This window comes from Maylandia zebra, linkage group LG11 (assembly GCF_041146795.1).
Source record: "Maylandia zebra isolate NMK-2024a linkage group LG11, Mzebra_GT3a, whole genome shotgun sequence".
Taxonomy (NCBI): Eukaryota; Metazoa; Chordata; class Actinopteri; order Cichliformes; family Cichlidae; genus Maylandia; species Maylandia zebra.
In genome coordinates, this window is record NC_135177.1 from 34,406,484 (window position 1) to 34,431,308 (window position 24,825).

A 24,825-nucleotide genomic window follows, 5' to 3' on the forward strand; every position below is an offset into this window, starting at 1 on the left:
CTAAAATCAAGCACATTTTGTTCAGGTCAGCTTAGCCGCAATCCCAGCAGATTTACTCATCTCAGTGACAGCCCAGCTCAGCTGAAGGCTCAGTTTATACCCTTCTACACACCCAGTCTATACTTCTCTGTAGTCAAGTCAAGTCAAGACACATTTATTTGTACAACGCTATCCAGATAATCCAGTGTACCTTCCAGAGAGATGAAGTGGAAAACAAAGAGACATTTAAAACATCTATGCATGTCACGATATGTCACTGTCACATGTCACATGCACTTCAAGAGCTTCTTCCCCCGCAGTCAGAGCCCTCAACTCACTACCACCACAAGACTGATATACACATACCTCTACAAACACGCTACAATACTCACCAAAAGACTCAAAAACAACAAAAACTTTCACAAATCCACTACAAACTGGACCTGGGAACAATATGCTTATTTGCACACTCAGTCACATAGTTACTGAACATACATCTAAATTATACTATATTTGCACATTTTGCATCTTGCACATGTCTTCGTCCTGTCTCGTGTACAATATCCTGACAATAACTTGAACCTGGTATTTAATGCCTACTGCACAATCCACTCTGTATTGTCTCTGTCCTGTCTTTGTTTATTGTACAGTTAGTATTGCATAGTTATTATTATAGTATCGTATAATTAGTAATTAGTACGTTTTGATCCCTTCATTTTACCAAAATTTAGCATGTTATTTATTTGTAATTCCTAGTTTTATATCTCTTGGAGATATATCGTTTATATACTTAGAAACCATGGGGGGCTTGGGGTGAAACAGCACACTGGTTCGGTACGTTGTATACTGTGTATACTTTGTATACTCTTGTATTGACAATAAAGCTCTTGAATCTTGAATTTTGAAAATAATCATGATAGAAAAACAACAACAACAATTAAAAGTAAAAAAAAAAACAAGACTCGAGTTGCTTCTCATGCTCACAGATGGCTAGTCATATATATCTGGTGCGCTAATGTCTGCTGTAGCCCAGGTTGTTTCTGCTGCACCCTTTAAAAAAGCAATGTCAAAGTGGTGATTAAACTGTGGGAGAACCCCGTCCTCTATGTTGTGTCCCTGGGACAGCTGTTATACTCTGCCTTGTAATGACTAAATCTTCAGACCATATGTGAACACGGGGAACCATCCACTAGACACGAAAACAAATCGAGGATTAAGTTGCAGAGGAAGTTGGTTCATTGATCAGCAACTTCAAATAACACATTTTAAGCCCAGATTTAAATTAAATAACAGTTTAGCTTTCAGGTGTTTGTTCCACATGTTGGAGCCATAAAAACTAAAAGGCTCTAATTCTGAGAATATATAGAAATGTAATTAGGTGCAAGTCCATTTAGTGCAGACTTATTTTTAAAATCTGTCTTTTGAGAGACAGGACATCGATCCAGAGATTTGGGAAATGGAGCAAAGTGCTCGATCTTTTAGAAGCTTGTTGAAATTCTACCTGTGTGGAGGTATGTAACAACGACAGGAGAGGTCTCAGTGTCTCACTCCAACAACTTTATTAACTGACAGAACTTCACATATAGTCAGCGCCAAAATCTCCACCCCCACACTTCCCTTCAACTTGTGTGTGAGTGGAGCCACCTGGTGGTCCGCCACACATACCCCCCCTTGAACACACAGTCAGGTCTCCATTCAGTCCAGGACCCTGGGTCTAAGCAAACGACCCGCACGACTGAACCTGGGAGGGAGAGAACAGGCAGAGGAAGGTCCATCCTGTGAACGAGGCTGGTGAAGGCGAGCAGGAAAGACAGGAGGAGGCTCAAACGTTGGTGGTCCGGGGGTAGTCCTGGGGGGAAAACCAGAGACTGTCAACCCCAGCGCAGGAGGTCGGCCACGGCGAGGGGCCTGGGCCGGCACTACATCACTGTCCGGAAGAACATGTGCTGGTTTAAGTCTGTCAACACACACAGTCTCCCTTCGACCCCCAAAATCCAAAACAAAATGTTTCTGGCCCGGTTCAATAACCCTGAACGGGCCGTCATACAGCGGCCGCAGCGGTGTCCTGTGGGCATCGTGCCTGACAAAAACAAACTTAGCAGTCTCTAAAGTCTTTGGAACAAAGATGTCAGGCACGCAATGGTGCACCGGACCAGGAACCCGAAGCGAGTGCAAAAGCGGGGTGAGAGAGAGCACCGATGGATCGAAGCAGGGAGGAGGATTTTCAGGCAAGAATTCTCCAGGCACGCGGAGGGGCTGACCAAACACTAGCTCAGCTGGGGAAGCGCCGAGATCCTCCTTAACCGCAGAGCGCAGCCCAAGCAAAACCCACGGGAGGCAGTCAACCCAATTGCCATCCTTTAAGGAGGCGCGAAAGGCAGCCTTCAGCGACCGGTGGAACCGTTCACACATCCCATTAGCCTGCGGGTTGTATGCGGTTGTGCGGTGGACTTTAGCCCCCAGTCCATCAGCCATGGCCGACCAAAGCTCGGAAATGAACTGGGGGCCTCTGTCTGACGTAATGTCCGCGGGTGGGCCGAAACGCGAGACCCAGGTCGACAAAAATGCCTTGGCCACCACTGCTGCGGTAGTGGACGCCAGGGGGACCGCCTCCGGCCACCTGGTGGTCCGGTCAACAACAGTCAAAAGGTGCGTAAAACCTTGTGACTGCGGCAAGGGACCCACCAGATCGACATGCACATGATCGAAACGTTTGCCGGGTATGAAGAACGGCTCCAGGGGCGCCTTGGTGTGTTTATGAACCTTCGCGCGCTGGCAGGGAATGCACGCCGACGCCCATTCCTTAACAGATTTGCGAAGGCCTGGCCAAACAAATTTAGAGCTGACCAGTTTAACAGAGGCCCGGACCCCTGGATGAGAGAGAGCATGTACCGAGTCAAAAACTTGACGACGCCAGGAAGCGGGAACCACAGGGCGAGGGCGGCCGGTGGAAACGTCACAGACGAGGAGGGGACCACCGTCCTGCACGGGTCTGTCCTCCAGTATGAGGCCCATCTGGGTGGATTTAAGCGCGAGGATGTCAGGGTCACCGCTCTGATCGGCAGCCATGGCGGAGTAGTCTATGCCGAGAAAGACGGGAGAAACCAGCGCACGGGACAAACAGTCAGCCACATGATTGGATTTACCAGCCACGTGCCGAATGTCCGTGGTAAACTCAGAAATGGCTGCCAACTGGCGCTGCTGGCGTGCACTCCATGGATCGGAAACCTTGGACATGGCAAACGTCAAGGGTTTGTGGTCCACGTATGCGGTAAAGTGACGACCCTCGAGAAAAAACCGGAAATGACGAGACGCCAGGTAGATGAGCTGTAAACAAGTTTTACTGTGTCAGCTTTAGACACACTATTTAAGCCTGTTGAGAGTCACAGTGCATGTACAAGCCACTTTGCAACACATGTCAACCCCAGCTACTACATTTTAGTGTAGTTTCGATCCATGTCACATCTGTTTCTACTGATGCCTGCTGACTGTACTGTACTGTTCTTTACTGTGGGTCTATTTCGGTACGGCAGGTAGATGTGCTCCTGTGTGAAAGGGAGGTCCTAGAGCTGAAAATGCTGCCAAATAATGCAGATAGAAATCTGTTGCCTGTACTGTTCCTAACTTAACTACAACTTCATAAAAAGTGGCTCCACATCAACCAGCCATAGCAGCGAAAGCTTCTCAGGTGATTATATATTCAGGCCGTACAAATTTGGTTCAGTTAGTTATTTCTTTCTTTTGGGGAACCATGCACAAAAGCAGTATCTTCTGTTTCAGATTTACCAATTAGCTCAATAACCTGAATTCAGTTCAGTTTTATTTATACAGCACCAAATCACAACAACAGTCGCCTCAAGGTGCACAACAGCACTCCCTCATTTAATCTTCCCAACTGCGATATCATAAATAATAATTAGTTAAATATCAAATAAATTTTAAGTACTTTCTACCCAAGCGTAGAGCTGCCACCCAGGCAAAAGAAAAATAGAGCTATATCACATTATAACGTGAAAAGTTTATTGTTCTAACAAAATACTTTTCATTTTTGTACAACATGATATCACGTTATTACAATATACATAATTATCATGTTCGTACAATCTAATATTTATATTGTAAGAACGTGAAAGGTTTTTTGTTATAACGTGATAATTATGTATATTGTAATAATAACGATATTATGTTGTACAAACATGAAAAGTAGATTTTTAGAACAATAAACTTTTCATGTTATAATGTGATATAGCTCTGTTTATCTTTTGCCTGGGTGGCAGCTCTACGCTTCCGTAACTTTCAGTAAATTTCACTGATAACAAATAATTTCACTTTCACATTTTTAATTGTGGGATTTTCCTTGTAATACCAGATTTGTCTCTCACCTCTGCCAATGTATTGTAGCATGAAGGGGTGATGAGAATAGAAAAAAGCATTATAGGAAAATAGGTGTCAAGTTCAAAGTGTCTGAAGTATCTGAAATGAATCCCTTCTGATGTGTTTGTACGTGTCTGAGTTAAGTCAAAACCTTCACTGTTTGTTCCTTTCCTCTCCAGTTGTCTAACTGAAGAGAAAAACAGCCTTTCCTATCACAGTTGTTCTCTTGACCTCTCTTTTTTATAACATAAAATAATTGAATCTGCTTCTTTTAAAGCTGATGGCTTTTCTGATCTTAGACTGATTTTTAATTGTCGGCTCCAACCATCAAATGGCCATATTTTCTGTGTCTTCTAAAGTGCATAATAAAAGCCCTCACTGACATATGATGAACACTAACATCTGCACCAGCTGATCCTTTGTTTGCCCAACCACCTCATCATGTGTTATCAGGTTACATGGCCTAGTCTTGACTCAAAAGTAGGCTAATGCCTTATAAAAGCCAAAGATTGAATGCACTCTGTAAGCTTTATTATTGTTGCAGTAATCCAGTTTTAAGCTCAGGAAAGGTTCCCCGAGGGACAAGGGAGGAAAGGAAGAAATACAATTATAAAAGTAAATGCACATAAATGATAACGGTAGAGTAATGGCAAATAAAATCAATTAGATAATATTAAAAATATCTTGTTTACCAATGACAGATAGTATTGTTAAAGACTGTGTTGCACAGTCACAAGTAGTACTAAATGGATCTACTGATTATATTCTTTCATAAATGTATGTTTTGAAGGTCAAAACTGAGGCTTTAACCTCAGGAAAAATTAAAAGTTGAACATTAGTGTAAAAGTGAACATGAAACATGATTTTCTGTCTGTTAAAACTGCATCTTATACCACACCCCTAAAGTCATTAAGTTGCCTTTGTAGGTCTTGAAAATGGGTCATTATCTCTCAGTCATCTATGTTGCCCCAGCTGCGTCACCAATGCCCCAAAACACCCTGTTTGTAAAGGTGAAATACATCTAACAAAGCAGCATTATGTGGTGCCTGAAAACACACCGGACATGTGACGTTCCTTAATAATTCCACTTTGTGTATGCTCAAACATAACAAAGTGGACACAATGTGCCTGTTTTATTAGCACCAATGGGTCTGTCTGTAGACGTACACTTTCTAATGTCACAATGCGTTTTTATGATTTGAATTTTTTGAAGTCTTTAAGGACCTCTTGCCTCTACTGGAGGAGCATGGTTGCATGGTAGCTTTTCCATTAGCAAGCTGACAAATTGGACATGAAAAGCATCTAAGACCAGCACTCAATACGCTGCTATTCAGTGTTTTAACACTGAAGACAATAAAAAAAAAAGTCAGCTAAAAATATTGAATATTTTACTTTTGCGATGAAGGCTGCTGACACTCAGAAAAGGTTGTTACAGGGCTTTAAAAAGTGGATGCTGAATCTTCTGTTGCTGTGACAACACACCGGGTTGAACGAACCTATCAGGAGCTGCAGAATCTGAATGTCTTTTTATTAAATGGTATTTGCTTCATTATTACTGGACTGAGTCTGCAAGCCTTTTGACCTCGATTGCCTTCAAATATAGTCAGAGACGGTGAAAAACAGAATTATGGGCTGTTATGTTGTTCAGAGTCAAGGGTTTAAAGAAAAAACAGCCGAGCTGTGTTTTCGTACCACTGATTCACAGAGTGCACGTTAAACATCGAGCTGATGTGAACCCTCGTCTGCTGCAGGCCCGAAAAAATACTTTGTCTAAAGGTCTATGTTCACAAAAACTGGGTAGTATATCCCCGTGCCTTGTCTGAGAGTGGTAGAGGGGAGGTTAAACAGCAAGAAACCAGCTTTTAAAGGCTGAGAAAGAGAAGGACAGAGTCCTTCATTCCTGCTAAGATAGCCCAGCTACCCTATTACAGGATAAGGCGGAAATGTTTTTAGAAAAAAATGGATTTAATTTTAACTAGCTTTGACCATGGCGGTTAAAATACTTCTTCTCTGTCCTCTGACTGTGTGGCCCTCCTTTATAGTCACACTCAGATAATATCGAAGGCAAAGATGGCGGTGTGATTGCTTTGTTTTTCAGCCTCACAGGTTGGTGCTGGAGTGCTGATGCAGCGAGGTGGCCCTGCATAATAAGTCAGGGAGAGCAAGAGCCACACTCCAGGGACTGTGATTAACTTTCACCCACTCCAAAGAACAGCAAGCCATTACAGAAAAATTATTTCTCAATTTACTTTCTGGGCAGGCTTTGAAAGAGAGCCTGTTTCTGGGAGTGGTTCCAACATAAACCACCGAAAAATGTAGATGCACCGCTCCCTGTAGGAACTTAGAAAGTAATGCTTGTGTAAATAATGTCTGGAGCTGTGTCTTGTATCCGAACGATTAGCTCTTTATAACCTACAGCTTGATGTGTGGCTGCTTTAGGTCTGTTTGTGCAAGTTGCTTCACTCTGATCAATAAGAATCTCTGGAAGAAAAATGCAGAGTTGCATAATGGGATGGGTTTAAGTGTTTTTGCTTGAAGTCTGTCTCGTAGAAAACAATGAGCATTGTGTGCTGATCAGTCTTTTTGTCAGTGATGTGCTCATTCTTCTGTATGATTACCATGAAATCCAGTCGCAGTCAGCAGAGGGTAGTAGTGATATAGTCACAGCAGCTGGAATAGTTATGTAAATTATCCAAGTTTCTAGATGTGGAATTATAATTAATCAGCTGAAGTTATATACACAGACTGCATTAGTCGAGGTAGTGGTAGAGGCATTAAAAGTATCAAAGTAATAAACTATCGAAACACTTGAGCTGAGTATTTTTAGTTATACACAGTGTGCATTAAAACAACAAATGCTGGCCATAAAAGCTAGTCAAATAATAGCATTTCAGCTGTAGCAGCTGTATTAATACTAATAGTAGTTCATGTAATAGTGGTTGTTCACATTTAGGGGATGTGGCACAGCAGAATTGGTTATCTAGTAATCTCAAAGTTGGTAGTTTGATGCCTGGCTGCCCTTGAGAAAGACACTGAATCCCAAATTGCTCCTGTTGTATCCACTGGTGTATTAGTGTAAGCGTGTGAAAGAAAGTGCTGCATGAATGTCTGTCTAAACGGGTGAACGTGGCTTATACGAAAAAAGCACTTTGAGTGTTTAGAATAGCGAAGCAGCAAGTAAGTGCCAGTCCATTTATCATTCTCATGGTTGTTTCTTTTATTCATATTTGTGTGCGATTATCGCACAATAAGTTAGTGTTTCATGGTGTGTTAGCATTGTGATCCCTTAAAAGCTGACCTGTTACTTGAAACCAGCCTGTACTTTTGGCTCAAGGGGATTACTTTTACTTACTCTGACCTCATTATTTAATAACCTGGCTATGTTTAATGTGAGTGTCCACATTAAACATTGGAGAGAAAATTTGAAAGCTCAGTAGATCACATTTAAGCGTTGGTCACATTTAAGAGTTATTTCCCAAAATATGAATGCTACAAAACAAAATCAAATTCTTACAGTAAATATGTCGTGACGATAATGTCTTCTGCACAGTGGTCACTTTTTACTGTGTATACATGTGTGTTACATCATTATATAATGTAACCATTGTATGCCACCGCTCAGAGAAATAGACCCAAAAGCAGAACAGAAAACAGGCAGGATAAAAATAAAGTCAAGTACGCCAGGTAAAAGTCTCTTACCGGGTGAAAAGCAAGCTGGCAGCCAAGAAAAAAGAGGCAATATGAGCAGAAAAAGTTTAAAAAAAAAATACAAACAGATGAGGAAAAAAATTGCCATGCTGAGGGAAGGTGCATAAATACAATCTAACAAAGGAGGGAAATGTTGCCAGTGTATATGCAGGGACTAATGAGGGTGAACAGAAAGGTGGGAAAGTGTGGAAGGTAGGAGTGTCAGGCCTGAAATGACATGTGAGTCAATTCATGATAACAGGCAAATAGACATAAATGAACAACATAACAGCAAATCAGGACAATTACACATGAAGTAGACAACTGATAAGAGCAGAAGAACTAATATTATGAGTCCTCTCATTCACTACAACTAAGTGTGACTGTTGCGATTACTTACATCACAGTTATTTTGTGAATGCAGAAAAATGCAATCATATCTACACAGCCTACAAACCCATTATACAACATAAATGTCTTAAACATGCATCATTTAAAGGCCATCAGGGGGGAAATCCTCTGGTTTAAAAAAACTGGTTATATAGAGGTCTGTGAAGTAAACAACCTTACCGGCTCCCTTGTCTGTGTCTACCTCAGTTTCTCAATAAGCTCTACTCCTCACTTTGGGACTTCATATGACGGTGGCCATTTCCATCTTTTATATACAGTTTATGGCTGTAATCTCTGTTTCTTTAAAGCCTCTCAACTCTCTCATGCCATACAACCAAAAAAGTTTAGTTCCAAGACTACGTTTTTAATATTTATGTTACATGCAGACGTCTGTGAGAATTCAAATAAGAAATAAGAAAAGTGTGTGGCCTCTAGATTGCCAACTCGATCTATTATCATAAAAAATAATTCATCACCAGACAAACACTATCACCGGCAACATTGCAGTGGACAACTATATACAATCCCTGCTACAAAGCAGGGGTAATTAAAATAGACTGCCTTCAGAAAATGGCATGATTAACATAGCTCATTGATTTGTTTTTGTACTATTACCAAACAAAGGAAGAGTTTTTAAAAAACGGCTGGTCTGCCTCTGGTTTGGATTTCACTGTGAAGCCTATATTCATGAATTTGCGGCAGCTCGTTCAGTGAGAAAGGGACGCTCGTCTGGCACAACATCTCTGTGACGGAGGCTGAAGAAAAATTTTGCTGGTGCAGCTTTAAATAGAGAAGAGCCTCATCTTTCTCATTACCATGACGTCTAATGCAGCATGTGTAGGTGTGAAATATTCTCAGGTCTCTTGTACAGATGATCGCTGCACTATGAATAGACCCTGTGGAGTTCTGTGGTGTAGTTTATTCATGTTCGCTGCCTTCTTGACTCATATCAGACCTCACACTGCACCACTGAGCTTAACAGTCTGGAAATGATGAACTGTAACGGCTTGAATGCTCTTTTGTTTTATTTTTGCCTTTCAAGTGATCTTAATTATACATAGCCCCTAATTTCTAGGAGTCCTGGTGAAGATGGGGTCTTTCTTTGAGGTGTTTAAATAAGTAGTAAATCTGTTGGTGTGTGTGTGTGTGTGTTTTGCATGTGTGTGTGTGTGCGCGTGCAAATGCATTTGTTGTTGAAGGTGTAAAAAATCTGTCTGACACGCGTTGCGGTTTTTCATTTTTAGAAGACGTCTAACATGGCACGATGGCAAACCACACACACTTCCTCTCACAAAAGCGTGTGTCCATGAATTTGTGCGTGTGTGTAGGTGCGTGTGTTTTCAACATAGCGGTGAGAACGTTAACGTTGAATAATGTGCCCCCCCACCCCGAGCCTAAATAAGCTCCTGTGTTTGATTTAGATCCGTCACTCAGACAACATGGGTATGGTTCATTTAATTGTATTTTAATAGCTCAAATGGTATTAAAATGTTTTCACAAAGTGAGCAGTGTCACATGAGTAGTGTGTTTGCTCAAGGACTTACAGTGCTGACAAATACCTGTTGGGAATAGAGATGGTTGCAATGTTGACTCATGGCAGCCGGGGAGTTTCTGTAGCACTTGATTTATGTCTCAGTTTTTATTCTTTCCTGTGTCCGCTGCGGTTGAAAACCACCTTTCAGACATACATGGTATGAAAGCCATCATATCTGAGAGGGAGGCAGTTTTTCTAAATGAGACTTGAGTTCTAAGCAAAGCTGACAGCTCTTGATTGCATTTCATAGCTTGATGCTTCACAGCTGTAATCACAGTTGCACTCTGGAATATAATATGCTCGCTTATGTGGCGTTTAAGGGATAAAAGATCAGGATTATGTGCATTTTTAGGGCTGTTTGAGTTGATTGTAAGTTGTAATGGGCATCTTATTTTCTCCACAGGGTTTGCAGGTCAAGGCTGATTATGTTCCTCTGCTTCAGTCTCTGGCCACATATGGATGGAGGCTTACTTGTGTGCTACCAACTCCTGTAATCAAGACTAACAGGTAATCCCATTGTCTGACTATTAAAGGGGGATCAAGTAATCTGTGACATCTAATGACCTCTGTTGGCAGCCAGGAGGAACTGCAGCAACTATAATGATGAATATTGCTTTAAGTCCATTTACAAGTGTGAACTAGAGCTGCAGGATTTCAGTGTGTTCCAAGAGGTTAATACTTACAACTACATGTATGTATATATTGGAATCTAAAATCTGTTTCGAGAGTTCTACACATTAGAAAATAAACACTGAATCCCATTTCCCTAATATAACCTTGTCCAAAACGCTTTATTTCACCCCATATGTGTGCATAAATCTCATGGAACAGGACTCCAACCTGGCCCACTGGACAGCTTTAGAAAATGTGAAGGAGGGGATTGATTTTGAACTTTTAACTGTATTTTAACTGTTTTATAACTTTTCCTACTAATAAAGTTTAATATCCCTGCCATAGGGATACATCTAGCAACAGGTTGTCTCCCTTAAACGACACACTCATTAAAAGAGTGCAGGCTTATGTTGAAGGTGTATATAAAACAAGTAGTTACAGCATTTTTGCTCTTTTTGCTTCATTGAGGTGAAGCTGATCATAACTTTTGCATGAATAACTAGATTAATTTCAGTAGGTAGCAAAGTAGTAACATAATATCTCACGTGTAACAAAAGAAACATCAAATGGAAATCTGGGTCTTGTGTAAAAAGCTTATCGTACAAGTTAAAATTCACATCTAAAGTTATAAACTTGTAGTTATATGCTACATTCCTGTGAAAGCTGGCACATGGTGCGATATATAATATGCGCAAGTTATTGTACAAAGAAATATGACAGTTCTGGCAGAAATTGACCTAAATCTCTGCTAATGTAGGCTGAGCTTTGAGCAGCGCAGCAGCTGCAGCTCTGACTGTTGATGGAAAATCTCTTCACAGAAATGTAACGGTTCCTCATCTAAGCCTGTGCTGACTCATCACTCATCGCTGCTGTATGAGTGTACATCCGCTTTTGGTCAAAGGCCTCGCATGCTCTCAGTCACACTGAAGGCTTCACTTCAAAACAGAGTTTGTTCCACAACACGCAGAGGATGATTTGTGCCGTTTGTGACATCCAATTCCTGAATGTTTTAGTCGTTTATATTTTTAACATTGTTGTAACACAATTTTTAGTTTGTGTGCAACAGACGTTAAAGATGACTCAGTTCACACATAACATTGTGAAGACATGAAGCCAATATAACTCAGCATTTCCTGTAAATTATCTACCTGTTCCAATCATTTGATTGCATTTTATTTAACAAGCTACCAATAATTGGCATTGTTTGTGTGTTAACCTCTGATGTGAAAGACAAGAATTCTCAGCCTCCTAATTTAGACATTTTCTTAGCATTACCTGATTATTTATATCTCCCACTGTGGTTTGTAGCGCTAGAGAAAGCATATGACAGGGTGCCCCAAGAGAGGAACTTTGCAACAGTAGCAGAAAAGTATGTGAGGACGGTGCACAACATACATGAGGACAGGGACTCAGAGCCATCAGGAATCTTCTTCTTTGCAGTGGTGATGGACAGGCTGACAGATGAGGTCAGGCAGCAGTCTCTGTGGACTCTGATGTTCACAAGCAACTTTGTGATCAATAGTGAGAGTAGGGAAGAGGTGGAAGAGAGCCTGGAGAGGTGGAGGTATGCTCTGGATAGAAGTCAGTAGAAGTAAGACGGATATGTGTGCGAATGAGAGAGACAGGTGTAACAGTGAAGATGCAAGAAACAGATGTAGTGATGGTAGACGAGTTTAAATGTCTGGGTCAACAATCCGAAGCAATGAAGTGAAGAAGAGAGGGCAGGGTGGAGTGGATAGGTGTGAGCAGGGCAGCAGCAAGTGGGACACGGTTGGGGCACAATCTGGTCTTGAGGCCTGCTATAATATATGGTTTAGAGATAATGGCACTTACAAGAAGACAGGAGGCAGAGCTGAAAATTTTAACATTTTCATTGTGAGAGACCAGAATGGACAGGATTAGCAATGAAAAGATCAGAGAGACAGCTCAGGCTGAGTGATTTGAAGACAAAGTTAGAGAGGTGAGGCTCAGAGGAGGGATAGTGGATATATTAGACTAATCTGCCAGGCCGGTAAGAAAAGAGGAGGACCACAGAGAAGATTCATGGATGTAGTGAAAAAGGACATGCGGAGGGTTGGTGTGACAGAAAATGAGCCTAGGTGTAGGGTGAGATGGAGGCAGATGATCCACTCTGGTGAACCATAAAGGAACCAGCCGAAAAAACCCAACCAAAGGAAATAGAAGGTGCACGAGTCCCCTGATATTACAAAAGTGTGTATGAGTTAGTCCCATGTGGTCACAACTGATATTTCTTATTTTTACATGTCAGTTTGTGTGATGAACAGCTCAGCAGTGTCCCTATGCTTTGTCATTTTTGATATACAAAAAGCTTCAAATGCTTGCAGATCACATGCAACATGTGCCAGAAATATCTTGATATAGTACACGCAGCCCCAAAATGCCATGTAACACTAACCTCAGCACAATGTCTCTGTGGTGCTACAATAAAACACATCCGCTAAAGTAATCTTTTTGAATCATGAGCCATGTCCAGATGCAGGGACAGGACACAACGTGTCACATAGTGTCAGGTAGGGATCTCACTGCATTTAGATGCTTCCCATCCCAGCTGATGAATTTTCATTCAAGTAAGGGCTCCATCTTGGGTAAAAAGTTTTAGTCCAGATTCTCTCTTTCTGTCATGCCCCTCAGCACCGAAAAGAAGTGGAAGAAATACGAAAAAGACTCCAGATCACGCCATCTTGATTTGTCAAACTTAGACTGCTGGCATCTAATTTATGCACCCATTTAAATTTAGAAAGCAATTTAATGCAGAGCAAGAGCTGCAGATAACTTACAGAAGAATTGCTTAAGAATAATCTCTCTGCACCCAGTATGAGGTTCAGTATGGGCTTGAGGAATGACGTCAGCTGACAGTAATTCTTTTAATGTGTATACAGACACGAAGCATCGTTTTAAGATCGGCTTTGAATAATGTGAAGCTGTCCTTTCGTAATATAGGGTACTTTGATGTATGCAGTAATTCTATGAGTGCAGTTACCGATTGTTTGCTCTGCCCCCACCTCAGCTGGTCATGTTTGCTGTTGCTACACTGCATCGCTGATTAATTACCTCTATTTTTTCATCCTGTGTTTTTTTCCTACGGCCCCCTCTCTCCTCTCTTTCAAAATGCCACAACACAACAGCACAACATGGCTAATTAATCAGAGTCGGCCTAGATACAGTACAAGACAGCGCTCATTTCTCTCCCTGCCTGAAAAACATTTTGCGCTCCAAAATAATGGTTGATGATCTATTTCAGATTAGCAGTAGTCATTACACTTGTTTTTGTGCTGTCGACTCCTCCATTTTTAAACGCAAAATTTGCAAATGCATGCTTTGCATAGTGTGAGGGTTTCCAGGCTGCACTTCATCTGGAGGGTTCAGATAAGTGTCACTGATCTCAGCAGCGTCTGAAATTAATGCTAACTGGTGCTCAGCGGCTTCTCCACACAACATTAATTCATGTAGTTGTCTCAGAGCATGCGTTCATGTTCTCCACATTCAATTAATGTAGATGGTAATTACATTTTAAAGCCATTAACTACAGTGACTGCAAATTTCTCTACATTAACTGGGGGGACAACAACAAGGGAGACAAAGAAGGTTCTGACGAACTTGTTCGTTATTGCAGGTATCCAAACGTATTAAAAGCTTAATATCGGGAATAGTGTGTGTGTTTTACACAGTGTGTTAATTTTGTGGAGCAAAAATTTGCTCCACTGGTGTTTGATTGCATGTGTCAGGTTGTTCTTTTTTTATTTCAAGAGGCAATTTCCAGCTGAGTTCTGTAGCGGGCTTTTCCCCCTTACAGATGAAGCCACCAGCAGGTACATTTACACATAAAAAAAGGCACAGGCTATTGCTGTTCTGTATAGCTTCAGGTTATAATGGTGCAGCTGACACTGACAGCCAAAAGTAGGTTCAGTAAAGGCCTGTGATTTTCTAAGCCATCCACTCCTTTCTAACTTAATGGGCTGGGGCTTTTTGCTGGAAACTCCAGCTAGTTTTCAGCTTTGATTCACCAGTAAGCCATTCAGCATTCTTGACAGCTTAGAAAATAGCTTATGTATAAATGGTGGAAGGAAAGAGGTAATGGAAAAAAAAGAGGTTGTGGTAGGCTTTGGATGGTTTAGATAGTAAGCCTTCTGGTAAAGGAGCCTCAAGTCTATTTGATGTTGGGAAGGGGGAGATTTGTAGCAGGCTCCTAAGGTTCTGCAGTGATCATAAACCTGCCATCTTTCTTCAAGTGCAAAGTTGAGCAGGCGGCTTAAGTTTAGAAAGCATCCGACTTTTATGCGCATGTGTTATTGAACCTGTGGCAGATATTATCACGGGACATATCTCCTTTTAAGCCATATCCAATCATAGCAAGAGAAAATGGATTGACTAACACAGAAACAAACAATAAAACTGTCACAAAACAGGCTGTCACATGAGATAAGAGTTAGAACTGAGCGGGCAGCTATTTACTGAGAGCACAATGGGCTGAGAAAAGGGATGCACATGACAAAATATGAGCAGACTGGAGAGTGAATGTGTGAGACAGGAAGCCCACTCAGAAACAAATCTGCATTTCCTGCCACAATTAATCTGTCAGTACTGTGCGAGTACTTCTGCAGATTATCCTTCTCAGAACACAGGAGTGAGACATGTGCATGGGAAGAAGGATTATGTCGGGGGAATACAGAAATAGAGAAGAAGTGCGTGTTTAGAGCAGCAGAACATGTTCATAAGTTGCAAAAAGGCAGGCTGTCTGCTTCCATGTGAGCTGCTTTTCTGCATCTTTCAAAGGCAAAGTGGAGAAATGATACTTACAGATGACAGCAGGGAAGAGGTTGGGCTACAAATGTGTGCCTATATCCTTAAATGTCAGATAAGAGTGTGAAGCATGAGCAGTGGCCGGCAGTTAAATTGACTATCTTGATGAATGGTCAGAAAGAGTGCGTGTTATCTCAGCATTTTACTCCAATCAGTTGTGCATATTTATCTTGGATTAAGAAAGCACTTTTTCAAGCACTCAGAAAGAAGAAAAATATTGAAATAAGAAAAATCTGTCTGTGCGTTGCAGAATTTCTAATTGTTTAAACGTTGATAAGTAAAATGTTTTTTAAAAAATCATGTCTTGTTGAAGATCCAACAATTTCAGCTGATGGTCTGTTCTCTTTCCCTTTCTCTTTTTGACCCCGTGTCCTTTAGTGATGGAAGTCTGTCCACCAAACAGATTGTTTTCCTGCAGAGGCCCGTTTTAGGCCGAAAGAGGAGGGAATCAAAGGTACGTGACCTCACATTCCTCTTTGTATCTCTTGGATATCGTGGGATCTCCCACTAGTCGTTCTGTCACCTGCTCTTCATACATCCAAGGTCAACATCACCTTTTGCTACCTCCAATTCCACAATTTTTGTTTTAGCTGGCCAACACACAGCACTGGATAAATGTGAACCAGCACCTCTTTGTTTTAGATATAAGGCGCTCTCTAGCAACAGACAAGTGTGTTGTTTTGGGGAATGAGGCTTATAATTCTTTCTTGGCTAGCCTAAATAACAGTGATAACCTTTAAAGCTAACCTTTGTCTGCAGTGGAATGAATCTATGCTGATGCTTTCTGTGACCCGAATTTAAACTGGCATCACAGCAGCAAATTTAACAGAAGAGTCAGGGATTTGCTTTCTTTTTTGCTTTTTCTGTGCAGTTTATCACTATCCCTGCAGTGTGTGTGAACCCTTCAGAAGTTGTTCAAGTAATTGAGGACATATTGCATTCAATTTTTGCCTGTTTGTTTGGTCAGTCCGAAGGCCTCAAGGCCACCAGTAATTCCCCTCACAATAGCCTCAATTTCCTTCTCTGCATCAATGAGACTCGTCTGAATTAGCTAGTTATCCCAGCGCTATATTAGATCTACAGTGATCCATTCTTAATTAAGTCTGCCTACACTGCTTTGTGGCCAAAAGCATATTTGCAGAGTTACAATGCATTCCACTAACATACTAATGTAAATGTTTCAGAAATTAATCTTCAAGCCCCGAAGCAAGTCCAACAAGAACTGCATCAAAGATAGTGCAAAAAATAAGAAGAAAAAGAAAACAAAAGTTGAGAAGGAAACAGAAGATTCCAAGCCTCTTGATGACAGAGAGAAGGTCGAAAAGGAAGAAGATAAGAGTAGGGATGAAAAGGTGAACACAGCAGAGGGAGAGACAGCAAGAGAAAGTGAGACAATGACAGAGAGAGAGGCAAGGTGTGAGGAGGATAGAAAAAATGATGATGGTATTGAAATCAGTATGGAGACTGTCACAAAGAAAGATGGAGGAGCATCGACAACAGACAAAGAAGCAGAAAATGGCACTGAAGAAGAAGCACTGGATGGAGAAGGATCAAAAGTGAACGGAGAGCCTTCTGAAAACAGAGAGTTCAAGGAAGTGATGAAAACCATTGCAACTGTCGAGAGCAAGACCAAAGAAAAGGAGGACGAGGGCAGAGCGGAAGTTGAAGTTGTGATAGAAAATGGGGTAGAGACAGATGAGGAGAAAGATGAAGGTGGAGATAATGCAGTCAGATGCAAAATGGAAGAATCAGTACACACGGAAATCATTGCCAAGGAGATTGTGGTTGATCCACAGGCCACATGTCAAAGCCCAGAGGAGACTCAAGAGTAGCCCCAGTTGTTAAAGTTAAGATTCATTCCCCACCCTACCAGTCCCCATTCCTAAGAACTGGTTCCCAGTGTTGTCCCTAATCCAAATTAATGGGGCTTTGGTCCCCATCGCTGCAGCATTCTCCAAACCTCCCATTGCTCATTGATGATACCCCCCACATCCTAACTCAGTGTAGCTTGGAAAGAACTTCATTTAAAACCACACATACTGAATGTATATACTATCTAAAACAGGAAATGCTGATGCGTGGTAGTCAGGGTGGCGTCGCTGGATGAGGAAGACCAGAGCACTGAGGAGGATGCCAAAATCAGAGCATGTGCAGAATGAAGCTAACATTTAAAGGCCTGGTCACCCAGCATTTAAAATGTTTTCTAATGTGGATTCATTTTGATTACTGGATTTATTGTTTGCGAGGAGTGTTGCTGTTGACCAAATTGCTAAGAGTAAGATCAAACACTGTCTTGGACTCACTGCTAAAGGCGTTCCCCAAAGAAGCTTATTGGTAGCTATCCGTCTAAATTTACATGAATTTAGCCTCATCTATCAGACTGTAACCTGCTCCTGATAAATTGAATGGTTTGTTGACAGTTTTAGTGAAGCAGTTTATAATGTAAATGCACCTTTTGAAAAAACTAAATGAACTTCTTTCTTATTGACAGCCAACCTAAGTTATATTTAGAATAGCTGCTAGCTTAAGAGCTTTTTTTACGCTCCCAGTAATGGTTTAAAATGCTGACAGCAAAACAACAGGGAGCAGACAGCCCAGACGATCTTATATTAAAGATGAAAGACGAAATGAAAGAAGCTGATTTAGGTAATGTGACTTAACTAATGCATTTAGCTAACAATCTAGCAGCTTCTCAACAAGAACTGCTGCTACTGCATGTTGCTAATCTTCTAAAATCAGGTATTCAAAAAGGAATAGATTCACTTTTTTGTGTTACTTCCTGGTGTTCCCAGGCCTTTGACAAGGCCAGGGGCTTTGCATTATTATTCTTGTTGCAGCCCACTTGCAACTTTTCAATAGGGTTAAATAGCTAGCCTAAATGATGTTGTTTTACACAAACACAAATACATATAAAAGTAAGTCCTAACAGAGAGAAAACAGAGCATGGTGAGCTTTTCCTGTCTTACAGCGATAAAGTTACCTGTTTGACCAGCTCTTACTGCTTTATGAAGCTGTGAAAACAGAAAAAAAAAGAGGTAGGGTCTTGGCTGCCTCTTTAACCCATCTGACAATGTAAAGGGCAAGTAGGCTTAGAAAAACATCCTGAATCGTCCTAAACCCTGCTCTCGTGTGAGTTCGAATGTGAAGGGATGAGAAAGCTCATAGAGGTGATGGGAAAGGCATTTGTTGCGACAGGCAATCCAAAGTAGGCTGAACAGATAATTGTTTACGCTGAGCTCTAAGCCATCAAGTGCTTCAAACAGAGCCGATAATCACTCTTTGGTGTGCTCACCTTGCATACAGAATGTTCCATATTCAAAGCCAAGCTAGATAAGGATGTGAAATTCAGCTGAATGTTTGCACCTCGAGGGCCGAACTCATATTCAGAGTTAGCTTTTACATACAGGAGATCTATTCCTGCGCAAAGTTGCATTTTTAATTACATTCCAGTCAGTCGCTGAAAATGAAAGTAGTTGTCAGTGTGGAAACGAGGTTAAGCTGTGTGGTCAGAACATGTCGTAGCCTCGTTGTTTATTGAGACCAGATTTGAGAGGTAGAAATTGAAATAAAGAAGAAGGCTGCAGTAAAAGAGAAAGACCACAGAGCATAAGAGAGTCAAATAAAAGAAATGGATAGGCTCATTTAAAGTAACAGCCGTTTGTGTCCCACATTCCCTGTTGAGATTTCCTTCATTATTTTACCTCCAGCTCTTTAAGCACCTCTTACCAGACATCATTTCTGACAATAACCAAGTCCTAATGTGCTGTTTCATGGCATCGTGTAGCTTTCCATTTTAAAAGGTGGAACAGGAGGGGAGGGAAGTGGCAACATTCACGGTGTGGAGCTCTCATTAGCTCACTAATGGATTTTGTCAGTGGGGTATCTGTCAGTAATCATGCATTTATAATGGGGGTCACTTATTGGGAGGAGGTATTGACAGCAAAACACCTCAATGTGAAGCAAATAGCCTTCATATTAACAGTGATGTCATGGGGAATCATTTGCACTGAGGAGGAAGAGTTTGTGTTAAAAAAAAAAGTGTTGCATTTTTGCAAAGAACTTATATCTCATCACAAAGATGTCAGAAAGCCTATTTATTAAAGCGTTAGCATTTGATTTATAAAGAACTTAAACTACTTTCTGTCTGGCTTTATACATAGTATAATTTGTCACAATTTGGATATTTTGTTTCATGAGAATAAATGATAGCTTGGTCAAGAAAAATGGATCCTTCCTGGAGAAGAAACTCTTCAATTACACACAAGTAAGATCGATTATGCTGAATAAGTGCTCTCCTTTCGGGAGATTAATCCACCCGCCGCTGAGATTTTTCAATGTAAAATGGCAGATGTTTTTGTGTAGAGTAGAATATAAAACTGTGACCAGTTTAGCCTTATCACTATACTGTAAATGGCCCACAGTCTGCTATTAGAAATGTCTTTTAGAGGCACCATGGTGATTTAAGTGTTTGTTATAGTCAAACGGGAACGTTTTGCTACAGTCAGTGTTGGTATTTTGAAGATGTTGTTAAATGTTTTATTGCTGGGATTCAGAAGGACAGGATAAAGATGTGTGTGTCTATATGAAGGTATTATATTTTGGATCATTCTTAACATGTTTTGAACACGTGTTTTTTTATTGTGAATGTTCTGTTTTTGGACATTTTTATTGTGGGCTTTGTGTTGCCTCTGCTAAAGCTTGCAAAAATGTATCGCTGACTGACGCTTCCAGCTACCTCCCGAGGGCCGTTGTGGGTTTTGAACTGAGGGGTCGCTGCATGCGTGACCCCCCTGAAGCATATGCTCCTTGTCCTCTCGCCCTCCACTATGACGGAGACCAGAACTGTGAGCGTGAGGTCATCGCTAATGGCAGACGAGGTCAAGGGTCATGTTTGAGCCAGAATGGATTTTCCACAGCTGTACACAGGAGTGTGCACGAGCACGTGACAAATAACCACTCCGATATTGAATGAAGATATGAAGTCATATTATAGTCACATTATAGTATTCTCTTTTATTTTCTTTCCGTCTCCTTAAACGTCATCGACTCAGCTGCTTTTGACTGTTTGAACTTTAATAAGCATAATAATAAGCAAGAAATATTTAATGCCACCTCTTGCATCAGAGAAGCTGACGAGCAAATAGGACTCAGCTGTCACTTTCACGGTTTTAGTCGGAATACAATAAATATAAATTATGAAAGGCAACACCAAAAGGCATCTTTTGAGAGCAGACAAGATCTTTATGAATATTTGAGAAATTCCCCTGTTAAATCCTGGTCAGCTTATTTCCTCAGATTGAATCAATTTTTTCTTTCTCCCCAGTGTCACGCTAAACATTTTAACTGTCATCCATCTGTTTTATGAATATGAATTTATTTCAGCGTTCCTTTCTTTCGCCTTTTTTGCATGTCTGCACATTTTTAATCTAAAAACTGTGACATTTATTCCCCTTTGGCATCCTGTGAAAACACATAGCTCAGATCCGTCTTTATCTATGGGAACAGAGTTTGGAAAATGAAAATGATGAGATGATCTCAGCTGACACGAGTGCTTTGTGACTCCCGCTGCATTCCTGTTGTTCATCCACAAATATGGATGATCATAACCTTGACAAAAAGTTACAGCCGGCCCTGTATCCGTCCATCCAGCATGGGGCCGTGGCCTTAGGGGGCTCCGTCTCCCCCTGATAAGGGCTGATTGGTTGCTGTGCAGTCTAACCTCTGACATGAGTACACTCCAGAGACTCTGGGTAATTGTGATTTTTGTGGTCTACAAAAACAAAACGGAAAAAAAAAACAGAGACAGGGAGAGAAAAGCGAGATAGGATCTGACACTTCATCAGTTAAATGATGTTGAACCGTGTTAACTTAGCCGTCTGTGAAAAGAAGGAGATCTAACGTTAGTATTAAATATACGGCCCTCTCCCCTTTCTTGTAAGGAAAGGTAACATACTGTCTTATATCAGCATAATTGTCTCTGAGCCTCAATAGTGGCGCTGGTGCAATCATTCTTGGTAATGCTGTAAAAAGAAAAAAAAACGTAATGGTTCATTTCCTGTGTGCTACTATGGTGTGAAATGGGCAGAGCAGAAAAGGCAGAACATGATTTAATAGGATGCCGTCATTTATTTGTTTTGTTTTTTTCTGTGTTGTCACTTTAGCTTGCTCACAGCCTCTGCAAAATGTATTCTTAGATTTTTGTCTCTGATGTGAGTTTTTTTTATCACCTCAGCTGCCATCTTGAATGTTGAGTTTGATCATGTGCCGTTGTCTTTTGCATCGCTATCGCGGAAGAAAAAAAGTATTCTTTATCTTTGCTATCCTGAGTGTGTCAACATTCCTATTGTTCATGACATCTGTACAATTTGTATATTATAAAATGATTTATATTTAATGTGTACACGTGTCCGTGCTTCTTTTATGTGAAAGTTTTAAAGGAGCCTTGCTTAGTGAGACAGCTGCAAATAAAAAGAAGCTAAGGGGCAAACATGCTAAAGCATTTTCATATATTATACTTTATTTCTAAGTATGACTTATATATTCATTGAAATAAAATAGTGAAAGGAGGAAAAAAGCTTAAATACTCTGGTGTTTTTGCCCCGACATTAGATTTAAAATGCCCTCTTCTCCAAAACTTTCACTTCTATGTTTGTACAGCATTTCGTACCATTATGGCTTTGCTATGACTCCTCCTGTAGGCCGACAGTCAGAGCTCTTCATTAAAATTTGAAGCTAATGAAGATTCAGGTTGCAGATACAGTAAAACATAAGTACACTTACCTCCATCTGGCCTCCTGTAACAAGTAGATCTATTTGTCACCACACTGCTGAAACTGCCCTGAACCTCAGATGTGAGCTTGGGGAAAGACCTACAGAGAGCCATTACACACTTCCTATTAATCCCATTGTATAGACATTGACTGCAATTTAGCCAGAACTCAGCAAGGGACACTCATGACAAAGTGCAAAATGGAAAGTCATGAACAGAGTTAAATAGCTAAAATAATATTTACACCAATTTCCAAACAAAAGGTTTGAAAGCTTGTTTTTCATACTTTTTTTTTTTTTTTTTACCATCCAGGAGTTTTGGGTTATTATCTCAACATTTAATTCAAACATCTGAGAAAATAATTTGAAATTTCAAGTGATTAAATTAAAACATTTAAATAATCAAAAATTCTGGCTAAATTCAGTAGCAGAAGTTTCCATTCAAAAAAAGCCTTTTTGTTTCAACATCGTATACATTATATAGTATAGTAGTTTTGTGAATATAGCATTGATATGTAAATTGAAATCAAATTAATGGGTTTTTTGTAATTGAAAAAAAAAAGACAAGGAGCTACTAGTGCCCCAAAAAGACTAGGTTTTTTGCTAATGCATGCACAGCTGTGTGTAAGAAGCAGGAAGGTGTGGTGGTCAACAGTGACTGCTGTCAGTTGGTTAGAAAATCAAAATGGCAGATGGTGCAATGTAGCTGTAACTGTATAAACTGTCTTAAGCAACTTTCCTAAATAATAAAAAAAAAAACTCCCCACAAAATGCTCAGTTTTGGTCAACAGCTCATGCAAGAAATTCTTGCAAGCAGGCTCTCCTTTGACTTTAGAAGTCCAGGGAGTGGGAGCTTTCCTGTTTCAGTTCCTGGTGATTTGCTCATCGATGGGAGGAAAGCAAAAGCGAATCCTTCCATTCATCAACCACTCAACCACTTGTTCAATTCAGGGTTGCAGCTGGCGCTTGTCCCAACTGTCACAGGCCAAAGTAGCAGAGTGCACCCTGATTCGGGTTGCCAGTCTGTCACAGGACTAATACAGAGAGAAAGAGTCATCCACACTCATATTCACAGCTTTGGGTCTTTTTAGAATAACCAGTTAAATTAAGAAGCATGTCTTTGGACTGCAGGAAGGCACAGGGAGAAAATGGAAATGTTACACAGTTTTTGCTGTGAGGCAACTCTCCTAACCACTGCACACTGTGACTAAATTCTTCAACTTCTATTAGAGATTCTTTGAGTGCCACGTCTATCTCTTATAATGTCTCCTATACCAATTTAGTTATTCAATGTAACAACATAAGTTTCCTCTTCTGTAAAACTACGATTCTGAGAAAAAATGTATCTGGCCACAAAATATTTCTGCAGAATGTTAGAAATGGAAGTTTAATATTTCAAATTATACCTCAAACACAAGGATATTCATACACAGCACAAGTCACACTGTGGCATATAGACATAAGATCGTGTAAATGGCTTTCAAAGGGTACTAGCAGCAGAAAAGAATTTGAGCCTTCCAGCCATCTACGCACACCCTGCAGAATCATGAAACACAATGGCTGTCCTTCATAAAGTGCTCTGTGTCAGAACCCAGAAAAGAAGTTATTCAGAACGCAGAGTTCTCGCTCTGCACAAGGACAGTCTATCCTTGGAGGACTACAGAAAGACGTGAAATGACAACTTCAGGCCACTGAACGCAGAGAAAATGTTGAAAGAAGCATAATGCAGCAGAGAATTATAGCCTCATATTAAGATTTTCTCTCTGTGAAAGGATAATTTTTAAAGTTCTGCTCCATCTGGTTATTACCTTCATTACTGTGTGAACCTTAGAATAGATCAACATGATAGTTATTACACACTAACACCACAGAAATACCATTTTGTTCTCTTGTTCTTATATCAAAACAACCCAATTCAGGCTGAAAACTGTCCCTTATGCATCACAGTATCACATAAAATCTCTGACCGACACGCATTATAATAACCCTATGGTGCTTCTGAGCTGAACTATATTTACAGTTGATTCAACACAGCCGGTGTGATCTATAAGTCATGAGCTGAGAGCCCAGGGGAGAGTAAGGTCATTACGAGGAAGGCTTTGCCTTCAACCAAAACACCATATCCATTCTCCTCACTGCAGGAGGCATTAATGGCTCTTGAGGCAGATTGGGGACCCACCGGAGAGCCACTAAAATGGTAAGAAACACAGTGATCCTGTGGTTTGTATATTAAACTTGTGACCTCAGGGTGCTACATCCACAAGGTTCCACTCCAGGGCCCACAGGTAATGACATAAAACAGTTTGCTGAGGGAAGCACGTTTTTGAATAATGAGGTTTCTCTGTGGCTTCAAAAAATGTTGTTTTCATGCATATGCTGGGGAATGCTGTAACAGTGTTCAGGCAGGGGTTGACGCTGTTCCAATGCTGTCCCCAAAGGGTCTCTGGAGTGGAGCCTACAGCGCTGCAGTGTTTTCAGCTATGCAGTGATACATCTAGAACTCACAGCACTCAGTGAATAAAATCAGAGTACAATGTTTATGTTGCCAGCATCTTGCCATAAAACTCACTGTTACAGGTGAGATGTTGGTTAAAGTCCCTTTCAGTGCAGCACTGCCATCTAGTGACTAACTGAGGCCTAATGCAAAGAGAAATTATTTT

The 24,825-nt window shown here is 40.8% G+C and overlaps 1 protein-coding gene across 1 annotated transcript in view; it reads left to right on the top strand.

Moving 5' to 3' along the window:
- Positions 1–21,795, top strand: part of rftn1b (raftlin, lipid raft linker 1b) — a 125,050-nt gene extending 103,255 nt beyond the window's left edge. Inside the window, exons 9-11 of the mRNA XM_004568534.6 lie at positions 10,368–10,471; positions 15,776–15,851; positions 16,582–21,795. Coding sequence (XP_004568591.3) covers positions 10,368–10,471; positions 15,776–15,851; positions 16,582–17,229 — 828 coding nt within the window. The 3' untranslated portion in view covers positions 17,230–21,795. The remainder of the gene's footprint in view (positions 1–10,367; positions 10,472–15,775; positions 15,852–16,581) is intronic.
- Positions 21,796–24,825: the final 3,030 nt, after the last annotated feature.